Source organism: Xenopus tropicalis, chromosome 5, assembly GCF_000004195.4.
Source record: "Xenopus tropicalis strain Nigerian chromosome 5, UCB_Xtro_10.0, whole genome shotgun sequence".
NCBI classification, from domain to species: domain Eukaryota; kingdom Metazoa; phylum Chordata; class Amphibia; order Anura; family Pipidae; genus Xenopus; species Xenopus tropicalis.
The window spans coordinates 3035927-3050731 of NC_030681.2; the positions used below are offsets into that span (position 1 = coordinate 3035927).

Sequence of the window (14805 nt, forward strand, 5' to 3'; positions counted from 1 at the left end):
CTGTGTGTGTCTGTCTGTCTGTGTGTGTCTGTCTGTCTGTCTGTGTCTGTCAGCGCCTCAGCCTGAATTTAATATTTTTTTCTGAAAAACACTAATTGGGTTATTTGTCCCTCTGTGTATTTATCTGTCGTCATGGCCACCGTGCCCCTCCCCTTACCCGCTGGCGGCGTTGTGATATCGTTATTATTACCGATCCGCTCATTTAGCGCCTTTGTCCTTTTTTTCACTTATTTCTAAGAATGTTCTCTGTTATTTTTTTCTAAATCTTTAAAAATCAAATTTTCCTCCATTTGAGTTGCTTCTCCCCCTCCCGGGATTGGTTCCCGACTCCCCCCCTTCCCGCTAATCATTCTCCCAATGTTTTATCTGCTCAGAAACCGTTTCCGTGACGGGGACGATGCGCTAATTATCTGCAATAAAGGGCAAGTAGAACTCTTGGATTTTGTTGACACTAAATTGCAGTTTGGATACAGGTGACTTTTTGGATATTTAGATCTTTACAGATAAAGGGAAAGTTAACCCTCGCATTGATTCTAAACCCTCTAAACTGCATTTTATCCTCCGGCGCCAGGATCCGGGGCGAATTAGAGCAAATTGGAATCAAATCAACTGGGGATCCGCGAGGTGTGATTCAGTAACCTGAGGGCCCAGTGGCCCCCGCTATGTAAGGTGCCACTCACACAGGGTTAAAGTTGTAGTTCACCTTTCAGTTAACTCTTAGTACGATGTAGAGAGTAATTTGCAATTGGTCTTCTCGTTTTATTTGTGGTTTTCTTTTTATTAATTTAGTTTTAGTTCATAAACTCTCCAATTTCCGCAGCAATCTGGTTGCCAGGGTTCAAATTACCTTGGAAACCAGGCAGTAGTTTTAGTACGATGTAGAGAGTAATTTGCAATTGGTCTTCTCTTTTTATTTGTGGTTTTTTTTTACTAATTTAGTTTTTTTAGTTCAGAAACTCTCCAATTTCTGCAGCTATCTGGTTGCCAGGGTTCAAATTACCTTGGAAACCAGTCAGTCGTTTTAGTACGATGTAGAGAGTAATTTGCAATTGGTCTTCTCTTTTTATTTGCTTTTTTTTTATTTAGTTTTTGTTCAGAAACTCTCCAATTTCCGCAGCAATCTGGTTGCCAGGGTTCAAATTACCTTGGAAACCAGGCAGTAGTTTTAGTACGATGTAGAGAGTAATTTGCAATTGGTCTTCTCTTTTTATTTGCTTTTTTTTAATTTAGTTTTTGTTCAAAAACTCTCCAATTTTCGCAGCTATCTGGTTGCCAGGGTTCAATTTACCTTAGCAACCAGGCAGTAGTTTGAATGAGAGACTGGAATATGAATAGGGGAGGGGCTGAATAGAAATATAAGGAATAAACAGTAACAATAAAACTGGAGCCTCACAGAGCAATAGGGTTTGGGCAGAGGAAGGCAAATCATTTTAAAACTATAAAAAAATGAAGACCAACTGCAAAGCTGTTTGGAATTGGTCAGTCTGTAACGTAATTAAAGATCATATATAGGTGAATTTAGAAATGAAACACTTCATTGCCCGTTGGTCCCACTGAGGGTTTATATTGGGGGGCCGGGAACGGATTCGCTTTATTGCAAGTTCTGAGGTAGAAAGCGGCGGGGGGCGCGCTCATGGGAAAGGCGGGAAGGTGTGTGGGAGGGCAGCAGCGGCGCTACTAGCCAATAAGCGCTCTCTATGGCTCCGTGTGTGAGCGGAACCGGTTCTGTTCATGATACTCCCCTGCACACAGCGCCCTCTGTTGTTCTTAAATAATAATTAGCGTGTGTCCCTGTCACCATTTCCACCTGTTCCCCCCAGGGAACTCCCAGCACCCTCTCTGATGGGGGGGATACAGGTGCAACTGTTTGTGTAACCAAAATCATTGCACTCAATTCACTTTTTCTTGCCCCCCCCCCCCATTTGCGCTTAATTGGGCGCCCCAATAATGCACTCTTGGATTTTAACAGCAGCCTGAGGGGCAGGAGACACTTGGATGTTGTAATATCAGAATTTAGAAGGCCTGTGTAACCCCAATGTGATTGGGGAGCCCCTGGGGGTTGCATGGTGCCCCCCACATTATTTATACACCCCCATGTGACCAGTGGTTCTTCCCCGTAGAACTGGGGCACTGATAGTCCCATAGGGACCAATGGGTTAAATTAGTAGGAAATTTATATCAAGGGCCCCCCAGGCACCAACAAGGTCCCCGACTTTTCCTTCACCCCAATAAATCACTTTACCTGCCTTCACTTCTACCCTTCATTTAACATTAGCTTAATCCCTATGGCTTGTCTGTGGGCGCAGCACTTAGGTCTCACTTTACTGCATTCTCCTGCCATAGACATCTCCATATCACACTTGGACTGTCTGTCTAGCAACTGTTCAGCCTCGCTTTCTGGCAGTCCATGACATCACCAGGGAGGGGCAGCAAAAGAAAGTGCTGTTTGTTAGGCAAAATGACCCAAACACCATGGAGGGCTCAGTACCCAGTCTCAGTGTCTGGGTTGGGTCAGTACCCAGCAGGACAGGGCAACAAAAATGAGACAAGTGATCAGATTGGCAGAGACAGGCGCCAATAGTGAGAGCTTCTCCCAAGCTTTATAGGGGCAATTGGGGCAGAGAAACCAAAGTGTCATTTCTACAACTGCCCCAGTACCAGTAAACGTGGGACGGTTCTGGCACCAAACTTTAAAGCACTGGGAGGGGCAAGGTCACATGACTAGCCTAAATCCCTGGCTAGGATAGAAGGAAACCAAAATGGCAGCCCCCACCCATATAACAGATACACTTCCTGCCTGTAGAAGAGAAGGTGCAGCAGCCAATAAGGCGCCAGGTTCTGACCTGCACTTGGTGTCGGTTCTGCACATGAGGTTGGCCTGCAGCTTGGAGATGATGATGCAAATCACTCGGATGAAGATCACGAAATTCACCTGAAAGGAAAAAAAAACGAGTTTATATTCCCCCCTCGGGGTCTCTCAGCTCTATTAAAGGGGAACTGTTCCTTTGCATTAGCCAATAGGATTGCTGGGCAGCTCTCAGGGGTTGGCACCTTGGGGACTGACTAACGTGGCTCTGGGCCCAGTGATAGTGATACCTGCTGATAGAGTGCAAGCTCACTGTGCGAGTTACTATACCCACCCCTCCATGCCCCATATAAGCAGGTGTCGCCGTGCAGCCCCCAGGCTTGGGGAGAGGGATGAGATGGAGGGGGGTAATTGATTGGGAAGCAGCAAACTTACCCCGATGGCCATAAGGATTGGGAGCCGGATGATCAGCCAGAAATTCATATTGTAATTCCGTGTCCAGCAGCTAGGGGGAGAGGGAATGGGTCATTCTGGGTCACACCAAGTCATAGGGGGGGGGGGAATAAAGGCACAATATATTCCTCACTCCCTGACTGTCTGTCTCTGTGCATTACTCTCACTCCCCGTCTGTCTCTGTACAGCCCGGGGCATTACTCTCACTCCCCGTCTGTCTCTGTACAGCCCGGGGCATTACTCTCACTCCCCGTCTGTCTCTGTACAGCCCGGGCATTACTCTCACTCCCCGTCTGTCTCTGTACAGCCCGGGCATTACTCTCACTCCCCGTCTGTCTCTGTACAGCCCGGGGCATTACTCTCACTCCCCGTCTGTCTCTGTACAGCCCGGGGCATTACTCTCACTCCCCGTCTGTCTCTGTACAGCCCGGGGCATTACTCTCACTCCCCGTCTGTCTCTGTACAGCCCGGGGCATTACTCTCACTCCCCGTCTGTCTCTGTACAGCCCGGGGCATTACTCTCACTCCCCGTCTGTCTCTGTACAGCCCGGGGCATTACTCTCACTCCCCGTCTGTCTCTGTACAGCCCGGGGCATTACTCTCACTCCCCGTCTGTCTCTGTACAGCCCGGGGCATTACTCTCACTCCCCGTCTGTCTCTGTACAGCCCGGGGCATTACTCTCACTCCCTGTCTGTCTGTCTCTGTACAGCCCGGGGCATTACTCTCACTCCCCGTCTGTCTCTGTACAGCCCGGGGCATTACTCTCACTCCCTGTCTGTCTGTCTCTGTACAGCCCGGGGCATTACTCTCACTCCTTGTCTGTCTGTCTCTGTACAGCCCGGGGCATTACTCTCACTCCCCGCCTGTCTCTGTACAGCCCGGGGCATTACTCTCACTCCCCGCCTGTCTCTGTACAGCCCGGGGCATTACTCTCACTCCCTGTCTCTGTGTATTTGCCCCATAGGGCAGTGCAGGGAGTAGATCAGTGCAAATCCCTGTGCCCTGATCCCATTGGCCGGGCAGTTATGTTATTACGTCTCTGTACCGGTTGCCGCTGCTGCATTGGGTCAGTGCCGGTTCTGTTCCAGTAATGTGAGTAATGGGCCAGCGCCTGGGCGACTTAATTACAGCACAAATAATATCCCATCCCTGCGCCTCGTTATCTGACAAGCGCAGCCGCATCCCCCAGCACCCCCAGTCGCTGCACAGTAAGAACATTGGGAAGGGGAGGGGCAAGCGGAGGTGGCAGGGTGCCAGCGGCAGAGCAGTGGGTGCTACTGGCATTATTATGGGTTCCCAATAAAACAAAGGAAATGAGATTCTACCCCTGGGTCCCGTGCACTGGGGGCACAGAATTCTGTTTCCACAAAAGGGGGGGGGCTATATTAAAGGGGTAGTTCCCCTTTAAATGAACCTTTAGTATAACGGAGTGAATGCTGTTCTGAGACAATTTGAAATTGGTCTTCATTTGCCGTTTTTGAATTATTGAGCTTTTTGTTCTCCAGTTTGGAATTTCAGCAGCTATCTGGTTGCTAGGGTCCAGTTTAACCTAACAACCAGGCAATGGTTTGAAAGAGAGACAGGAATATGAATGGAGGAGGGCCTAAACAGAAGTAATAAAGTATAAGTTAGTGAGTGAGTGCAGGGGGGGGGGGCGGGCGGTTCTGAGCCCGAGGGATGGTTGCCGTGGCGCCTAACGAACCCGGTGATACAATTTATTATCATCATTTATTAAGCGCATTCTTATTAAACCGTATTTAATCCGTGCATCCCGCGCAGGAAGCTGTCAGTCTCCGCCGCTCGTTATACGATGCCCCCGAGCCGTCCCTGCGCAGGGTTAACTTTGCCTTTAATTACACGCAATCTCTCAGAATGAGTACATTAGCCCATAATTACCTGTGTCAATATTCATACACTTCATTATGCAAACGAGCACCACAAACGCACGCTAATGGCTAATTAAGTGATTAGTTGACCAATTAGGCGCATAATAACCGAGTATTGGGGCGGCGGCCTCACGCTTTAGCGAATGGGAACTTGTTCTCTCCTAACGATAATGAGCATTGAGGCGCCGAGATGTCAGGGGATAATTATGCGCACTCACAGATCTCGCCGTAGCGTTAATGAGGCCCTTATTGTGTTTATGTACGCGGGGGGAGGGGCCAATAACATCATGCAAATTGTATTTATATAAATTCCCCCCCTCGGGTCCCACAGGGTGCAAATACTGAGCAGAACCAATAGCCTCTCAGAATCCAGGGCCACGGGGGGCTCAGCATATAGCAGCCACATTAGGCCACACCCTAATCCTTAGTAAGCCACACCCCTTTATACAGGGAACTCTGAGTATCACTCATGTATTATAAGGGATAATGTACCCCCTACTGTAAATGATAAGGATATTAGCAGTCACTGAGGGGTTCTGTGCCCCCCATATAAAGGCACAAGGCTGCAGGCTGAGTTATACAGGGAACTCTGAGTATCACTCATGTATTATAAGGGATACTGTACCCCCTACTGTAAATGATAAGGATATTAGCAGTCACTGAGGGGTTCTGTGCCCCCCATATAAAGGCACAAGGCTGCAGGCTGAGTTATACAGGGAACTCTGAGTATCACTCATGTATTATAAGGGATAATGTACCCCCTACTGTAAATGATAAGGATATTAGCAGTCACTGAGGGGTTCTGTGCCCCCCATATAAAGGCACAAGGCTGCAGGCTGAGTTATACAGGGAACTCTGAGTATCACTCATGTATTATAAGGGATAATGTACCCCCTACTGTAAATGATAAGGATATTAGCAGTCACTGAGGGGTTCTGTGCCCCCATATAAAGGCACAAGGCTGCAGGCTGAGTTATACAGGGAACTCTGAGTATCACTCATGTATTATAAGGGATACTGTACCCCCTACTGTAAATGATAAGGATATTAGCAGTCACTGAGGGGTTCTGTGCCCCCCATATAAAGGCACCAAGGCTGCAGGCTGAGTTATACAGGGAACTCTGAGTATCACTCATGTATTATAAGGGATAATGTACCCCCTACTGTAAATGATAAGGATATTAGCAGTCACTGAGGGGTTCTGTGCCCCCCATATAAAGGCACAAGGCTGCAGGCTGAGTTATACAGGGAACTCTGAGTATCACTCATGTATTATAAGGGATAATGTACCCCCTACTGTAAATGATAAGGATATTAGCAGTCACTGAGGGGTTCTGTGCCCCCCATATAAAGGCACAAGGCTGCAGGCTGAGTTATACAGGGAACTCTGAGTATCACTCATGTATTATAAGGGATAATGTACCCCCTACTGTAAATGATAAGGATATTAGCAGTCACTGAGGGGTTCTGTGCCCCCCATATAAAGGCACAAGGCTGACCAGCTTATTAGAGAGTTATTACTGCTGGGACATAAAAACCAAAACACCAACACTTTTCTACATCCGGGTAACTACAGGGGGCACCTAAAGAGGGGGGTGAATGAAGGTATTAACCCTTTCAGACACATAAGGGAACATGCTGTATCTGCTCATAGGAAAAGACCAAACAGGAACAAACCCATTGTCTTCATACAGGTACTTGACTATGGCCCAGGGGACGACAAACAGCACCGGCACACCTGGGGAGAGAGAGAGAGACGGTGAGGGAGGAGTCACAGGCGTACGGCAGCGAGCATGCTGGGAGCTCTAGGGACACAATACACACGGCCATCAGGCTCCTACGTTTGCTCAAATGAGCCCCAACATCCGGAGCTGTCAGGAGGAAGTAATGCCCCGGGGGTAGAATATGTTCCTAGGGAGGGGGTTGCTCCTGAGCGGTATTGTCAGGCTACAGTAGAACCCGACACAATGGCTCAGAGGGCTACACCTATAGATGGCACATAGGGGGCACTGTAACCCCAGCTACACCTATAGATGGCACATAGGGGGCACCGTAACCCCGGCTACACCCATAGATGGAAAATAGGGGGCACCTTAACCCTGGCTACACCTATAGATGGCAAATAGGGGGCACCTTAACCCTGGCTACACCTATAGATGGCACATAGGGGGCACCGTAACCCCGGCTACACCCATAGATGGCAAATAGGGGGCACCGTAACCCTGGCTACACCTATAGATGGCAAATAGGGGGCACCGTAACCCCGGCTACACCTATAGATGGCAAATAGGGGGCACCGTAACCCTGGCTACACCTATAGATGGCTAATAGGGGGCACCGTATCCCCAGCTACACCCATAGATGGCACATAGGGGGCACCGTAACCCTGGCTACACCTATAGATGGCAAATAGGGGGCACCGTAACCCTGGCTACACCTATAGATGGCAAATAGGGGGCACCATAACCCTGGCTACACCTATAGATGGCAAATAGGGGGCACCATAACCCTGGCTACACCTATAGATGGCAAATAGGGGGCACCATAACCCCGGCTACACCTATAGATGGCTAATAGGGGGCACCGTATCCCCAGCTACACCCATAGATGGCACATAGGGGGCACCGTAACCCTGGCTACACCTATAGATGGCAAATAGGGGGCACCATAACCCCGGCTACACCTATAGATGGCAAATAGGGGGCACCGTAACCCCGGCTACACCTATAGATGGCTAATAGGGGACACCGTAAGCCTGGCTACACCTATAGATGGCAAATAGGGGGCACCATAACCCCGGCTACACCTATAGATGGCTAATAGGGGGCACCGTAAGCCTGGCTACACCTATAGATGGCAAATAGGGGGCACCATAACCCCGGCTACACCTATAGATGGCTAATAGGGGGCACCATAACCCCGGCTACACCTATAGATGGCTAATAGGGGGCACCATAACCCCGGCTACACCTATAGATGGCTAATAGGGGGCACCGTAAGCCTGGCTACACCTATAGATGGCTAATAGGGGGCACCGTATCCCCAGCTACACCCATAGATGGCACATAGGGGGCACCATAACCCCGGCTACACCTATACATGGCACATAGGGGGCACTGTAACCCCGGCTACACCTATACATGGCACATAGGGGGCACTGTATCAGGCCAGTGAGGGGATAACCCCGGCTGTATCTGTAGATATAGTAAGGATACGGTTATATAAAACATTAGAGGATGAGGCCCCACAGACAGACTATTATGGGCCGGTGGAACCAGCAGTTTCTGAGCCCGATGGTGTTTCAGTAGAAATCCTGTAATTGTAGAGTAAATGACAGTTACAGCCTGTGGATTTATCTCCCGGAGCCAATGGCGTCGCTCTGTTGGTTCCCGGCGACACTTGGCAGAAACTCGCTGCGCAAACTGCGCCCCACGGAGACATTGGGCTCATTGCTGGTAATGGCGCCTCGTTACTTACTGAGAGAAGAACATCAGTCATAGTAACAGCCCCAATCTCTCAGCGCTGCCCCCCCCCCCCCCCCGCTCTGTCTATTAATGAGCCCCCCCAGCCCTCCCATCACTCATTCCCCAGCAGTAATCTCTGTACCAAAGCGCAACGCAGCGCTGATCCAATCTACCCCCCCCCCCCCCGGGCAAATCCCATCCCACTGCGCAGTTTGTGTCTGTGATGCCCCCCCGAATGGCAGAAGGGGAGCAAACAGCCCAGTCTCACTGCAACATGTAGCATCCCATCCCTGGGGGGCAAATACTGTAGCACTTACATCCCTGCCCCTGAGAGCTTACAATCTAAGCTGTACAGTATTGGCTGAGAAAGAGAGAACTTTTGTTTCAAGAGACAGAACCAGCAGTGCAATGGTCACAGGCAGACAGTGAGAGACAGACAGAGACAGTTACACATAACTATAAACCCAGTGAGAATGAGGGATGAATGGGTATTGGGGAGTTGTATCAGGAGTCAGAACCAGCAGTGCAGGGAAGGGAAAGGGACAGGCACAGTGACAGTTACACATAACTATAAACCCAGTGAGAATGAGGAATGAATGGGTATTGGGGAGTTGTATCAGGAGTCAGAACCAGCAGTGCAGGGAAGGGAAAGGGACAGACACAGTGACAGTTACACATAACTATAAACCCAGTGAGAATGAGGGATGAATGGGTATTGGGGAGTTGTATCAGGAGTCAGAACCAGCAGTGCAGGGAAGGGAAAGGGACAGACACAGTGACAGTTACACATAACTATAAACCCAGTGAGAATGAGGAATGAATGGGTATTGGGGAGTTGTATCAGGAGTCAGAACCAGCAGTGCAGGGAAGGGAAAGGGACAGACACAGTGACAGTTACACATAACTATAAACCCAGTGAGAATGAGGGATGAATGGGTATTGGGGAGTTGTATCAGGAGTCAGAACCAGCAGTGCAGGGAAGGGAAAGGGACAGACACAGTGACAGTTACACATAACTATAAACCCAGTGAGAATGAGGAATGAATGGATATTGGGGAGTTGTATCAGGAGTCAGAACCAGCAGTGCAGGGAAGGGAAAGGGACAGACACAGTGACAGTTACACATAACTATAAACCCAGTGAGAATGAGGAATGAATGGATATTGGGGAGTTGTATCAGGAGTCAGAACCAGCAGTGCAGGGAAGGGAAAGGGACAGACACAGTGACAGTTACACATAACTATAAACCCAGTGAGAATGAGGGATGAATGGATATTGGGGAGTTGTATCAGGAGTCAGAACCAGCAGTGCAGGGAAGGGAAAGGGACAGACACAGTGACAGTTACACATAACTATAAACCCAGTGAGAATGAGGAATGAATGGATATTGGGGGAGTTGTATCAGGAGTCAGAACCAGCAGTGCAGGGAAGGGAAAGGGACAGACACAGTGACAGTTACACATAACTATAAACCCAGTGAGAATGAGGAATGAATGGATATTGGGGAGTTGTATCAGGAGTCAGAACCAGCAGTGCAGGGAAGGGAAAGGGACAGACACAGTGACAGTTACACATAACTATAAACCCAGTGAGAATGAGGAATGAATGGATATTGGGGAGTTGTATCAGGAGTCAGAACCAGCAGTGCAGGGAAGGGAAAGGGACAGACACAGTGACAGTTACACATAACTATAAACCCAGTGAGAATGAGGGATGAATGGATATTGGGGAGTTGTATCAGGAGTCAGAACCAGCAGTGCAGAGTGGGTTCTAGGTGCTGTACATCAGTGCCCGGTACCGTCTCCTCTTGTCCAATCCTGTTGGTTCTTCTGTAGGTGCAGAACTGGGTCACAGCCAGAAATGTTCCAGCAAAAAAGAGTTCCCCAAACGCACTGACTACGTCTTTTTTTCTAAAACATTTCCAGCTGGGATCCCCCCCGGTCTGTACTTGGCGCCTCCCGGACTGGCAGCGGGTCTTGTAGGTGGTACCACTCGGCCCAATCGGATCCAATGCAAATCCCTGTCTGTAACTATGGGCTGTGGCACCGCGCCTGGCACACAGGGACTGATACCTGGCACCTTGGCACCTACACATTAGGGGCAAAGCCCGACCAGCTGGCACAGGAAACCCCATAACCTGACTGCCCTTACAGTAAGGAACCCCTTCCTATGCTGATGGTGAGATCCCCTTTCCTCCCCACCCCCAATGTATCACTCATTCCCCCCTCTCTTGGTCGGGAACCCCATAACCTGACTGCCCTTACAGTAAGGAACCCCTTCCTATGCTGATGGTGAGATCTCCTTTCCTCCCCACCCCCAATGTATCACTCATTCCCCCCTCTCTTGGTAGGGAATCCCATAACCTGACTGCCCTTACAGTAAGGAACCCCTTCCTATGCTGATGGTGAGATCCCCTTTCCTCCCCACCCCCAATGTATCACTCATTCCCCCTCTCTTGGTAGGGAATCCCATAACCTGACTGCCCTTACAGTAAGGAACCCCTTCCTATGCTGATGGTGAGATCTCTTTTCCTCCCCGCCCCCAATGTATCACTCATTCCCCCTCTCTTGGTAGGGAATCCCATAACCTGACTGCCCTTACAGTAAGGAACCCCTTCCTATGCTGATGGTGAGATCTCCTTTCCTCCCCACCCCCAATGAATCACTCATTCCCCCTCTCTTGGTAGGGAACCCCATAACCTGACTGCCCTTACAGTAAGGAACCCCTTCCTATGCTGATGGTGAGATCCCCTTTCCTCCCCACCCCAATGAATCACTCATTCCCCCTCTCTTGGAAGGGAACCCCATAACCTGACTGCCCTTACAGTAAGGAACCCCTTCCTATGCTGATGGTGAGATCCCCTTTCCTCCCCACCCCCAATGAATCACTCATTCCCCCTCTCTTGGAAGGGAACCCCATAACCTGACTGCCCTTACAGTAAGGAACCCCTTCCTATGCTGATGGTGAGATCTCCCTTTTCCTAATCTCATCGGGTTGATTTCACCTTCTCTGCTATATGAAGGGCAAGCTCTTAGGACAAGGATTAATGCTGACATTGGCAATATCAGAGCGGGGCTTGTGCTCTGTACATTCTCCCCACAACTAACAGTCTCTCAGATCTTTCAATAAATATTTCCAGTCAAATTTCATGGGAATCTTGTTCCTTTAATGAGCAGAATTAGTAATTAGGTTCCTCTAATCTCCGCGTCTCGGGGAAACAACGCGTGGATTCATTATCTGCTGCTCAGTGTTATTAGCCATTTGCCTGATTCTAATTCCAGCAGAATGATTGGGTATTCAGCGACACCCTCCTGTATTGTACAGAGCTGAACTGTAATTATCCCTGCACAATATACACTGTACCCCCATACTGTCTATAGCACCCCCCTACCCATATGTATAAATACAAATATACAGAGAGGGAATGTTCTGGGCACACAATAAGCTGTACCCCCATACTGTACTGTCTAAGGGAAACACTATGGCACCCCCTACCCATATGTATAAATACAAATATACAGAGAGGGAATGTTCTGGGCACACAATAAGCTGTACCCCCATACTGTACTGTCTAAGGGAAACACTATGGCACCCCCTACCTATATGTATAAATACAAATATACAGAGAGGGAATGTTCTGGGCACACAATAAGCTGTACCCCCATACTGTACTGTCTAAGGGAAACACTATGGCACCTCCTACCCATATGTATAAATACAAATATACAGAGAAGGAATGTTCTGGGCACACAATAAGCTGTACCCCCATACTGTACTGTCTAAGGGAAACACTATGGCACCCCCTACCCATATGTATAAATACAAATATACAGAGAAGGAATGTTCTGGGCACACAATAAGCTGTACCCCCATACTGTACTGTCTAAGGGAAACACTATGGCACCTCCTACCCATATGTATAAATACAAATATACAGAGAAGGAATTTTCAGTTGCTCTTCCCTGTACTTTCTCTATTTCATTACTGCCCCCCCTTATATATTTATATATAGTGACCCCCCCCTTAACTGCCCCTTCCCCAGTGTAACCAATCCCAACTGGGCCAGCCTTTCCCCATAACTGAGCCCATTCCCTTTATCAGCTTAGTCGCTCTTCCCTGTACTTTCTCTATTTCATTACTGCCCCCCCCTTATATATTTATATATAGTGACCCCCCCCCCCTTAACTGCCCCTTCCCCAGTGTAACCAATCCCAACTGGGCCAGCCTTTCCCCATAACTGAGCCCATTCCCTTTATCAGCTTAGTCGCTCTTCCCTGTACTTTCTCTATTTCATTACTGCCCCCCCTTATATATTTATATATAGTGACCCCCCTTAACTGCCCCCCCCCCCAGTGTAACCAATCCCAACTGGGCCAGCCTTTCCCCATAACTGAGCCCATTCCCTTTATCAGCTTAGTCGCTCTTCCCTGTACTTTCTCTATTTCATTACTGCCCCCCCTTATATATTTATATATAGCGACCCCCCCCCCTTAACTGCCCCTTCCCCAATGTAACCAATCCCAACTGGGCCAGCCTTTCCCAATAACTGAGCCCATTCCCTTTATTAATTTAGTTGCTCTTCTCTGTACTTTCTCTATTTCATTACTGCCCCCCTTATATATTTATATATAGTGACCCCCCCCCCTTAACTGCCCCTTCCCCAGTGTAACCAATCCCAACTGGGCCAGCCTTTCCCCATAACTGAGCCCATTCCCTTTATCAGCTTAGTCGCTCTTCCCTGTACTTTCTCTATTTCATTACTGCCCCCCCTTATATATTTATATATAGTGACCCCCCCTTAACTGCCCCCCCCCCAGTGTAACCAATCCCAACTGGGCCAGCCTTTCCCCATAACTGAGCCCATTCCCTTTATCAGCTTAGTCGCTCTTCCCTGTTCTTTCTCTATTTCATTACTGCCCCCCCTTATATATTTATATATAGTGACCCCCCCCCCCCCCAGTGTAACCAATCCCAACTGGGCCAGCCTTTCCCCATAACTGAGCCCATTCCCTTTATCAGATTACTGCCCCCCTGCCCCACAGAGAATGCCCCATGCTACTTACCCCATCCAATGCAGAGATAAAGCCTGAAGAGCCGCTGCTCAGAGAAGACTGAGAGGACCAATAGGGTGTGTAGGTAGATCCCTTCGACCAGGAGCCAGTAGTAATTGGCCGCCACACAGTACTGCATCATGGCAAACACCAGCCGGCAGCTCAGTGACTCCTGAGGGGAACAGCCAATGGGCAGAGTTGGTAGAATTCAAGGCTCCTCCCCTGCAGTTCAGCAGAGGTCTGGGGTACGGTCAGACCCATGTTGGGGGGCAACTTACTAAATGCCATAGTGAGAGGTATTCCAAGGACGCACAACTCCACAGTTACCCCTGCAGGTAATTACTCCAGGGGGTTATTAGAGGGAGTGGTTCATTAGCTTACCTGATAGGAGACCAGTCCCTCCCACTGGTTGTCATTCATGGCCAAGTTGTACATCCACTTCAGCACCGAGTCCTTTATAAACACGGAGATGGCTCTCAGGATAAAGGAGGTGAAAAGGTTGAGATGGATGTAATTCCGGGTGCAGTGCAAGTGCCTGTGGGGAACACAAATACTCTCGTTACCGGTGCCTGCGCCTTTAAATAACAAATCTAAGCCTGATGGGCCCAAACAAGCGGCTCGGAAGCAGCCAATGGGAAGCCACGGGCCCCTGAGGACCGAATCCTCTGTGAAAAATTTGTCCGAATACCGAACCGAATCCAAGGGGCTAAAAAGAACTGCGGGCGAAGTGACAAAATGTCACATGATTGTAAGGATTCGGATTTGGTTCGGCCAGGACTATGGAGTCGGCCAAATCCTGCTGAAAAAGGCCGAATCCCGAACTGAATCCTGGGTTTGGTGCATCCCAGGATTCTCTGGTGTCCAGTTTGGCCCCGAGAGATTGGCAAATAGCTAATGGGCCCCATTATTTACACAGGGATCCCATTCTCAACTTGAAAACTATAGGCCTGTTAGTCTGACATCAGGGGTATCTGAAGGGTTAATAAGGGATAAAATATTTGCAAATCACTATGAGTCTGTGCCAGAATGGTTTCTATGTGCAATAGATCTTGACAGACTAATGTAACTGCCTTCTATGAGGAGGAGAGCAGAAACCTAGCTTTTGGGATGGCAGTGGATGGGATATACTCAGCCTTAGCTAATG

At 49.0% G+C, this 14805-nt stretch overlaps 1 protein-coding gene across 1 annotated transcript in view; it reads right to left on the reverse strand.

Annotated features, from left to right (window-relative positions):
• The window catches only part of glp1r (glucagon like peptide 1 receptor), a 99679-nt gene that overhangs the window by 7311 nt on the left and 77563 nt on the right, over positions 1-14805 (reverse strand). The window contains exons 6-10 of the mRNA XM_031902204.1: positions 14043-14196; positions 13674-13833; positions 6824-6884; positions 3242-3311; positions 2844-2932 (exon numbers count right to left, since the gene is read on the reverse strand). Coding sequence (XP_031758064.1) covers positions 2844-2932; positions 3242-3311; positions 6824-6884; positions 13674-13833; positions 14043-14196 — 534 coding nt within the window. The remainder of the gene's footprint in view (positions 1-2843; positions 2933-3241; positions 3312-6823; positions 6885-13673; positions 13834-14042; positions 14197-14805) is intronic.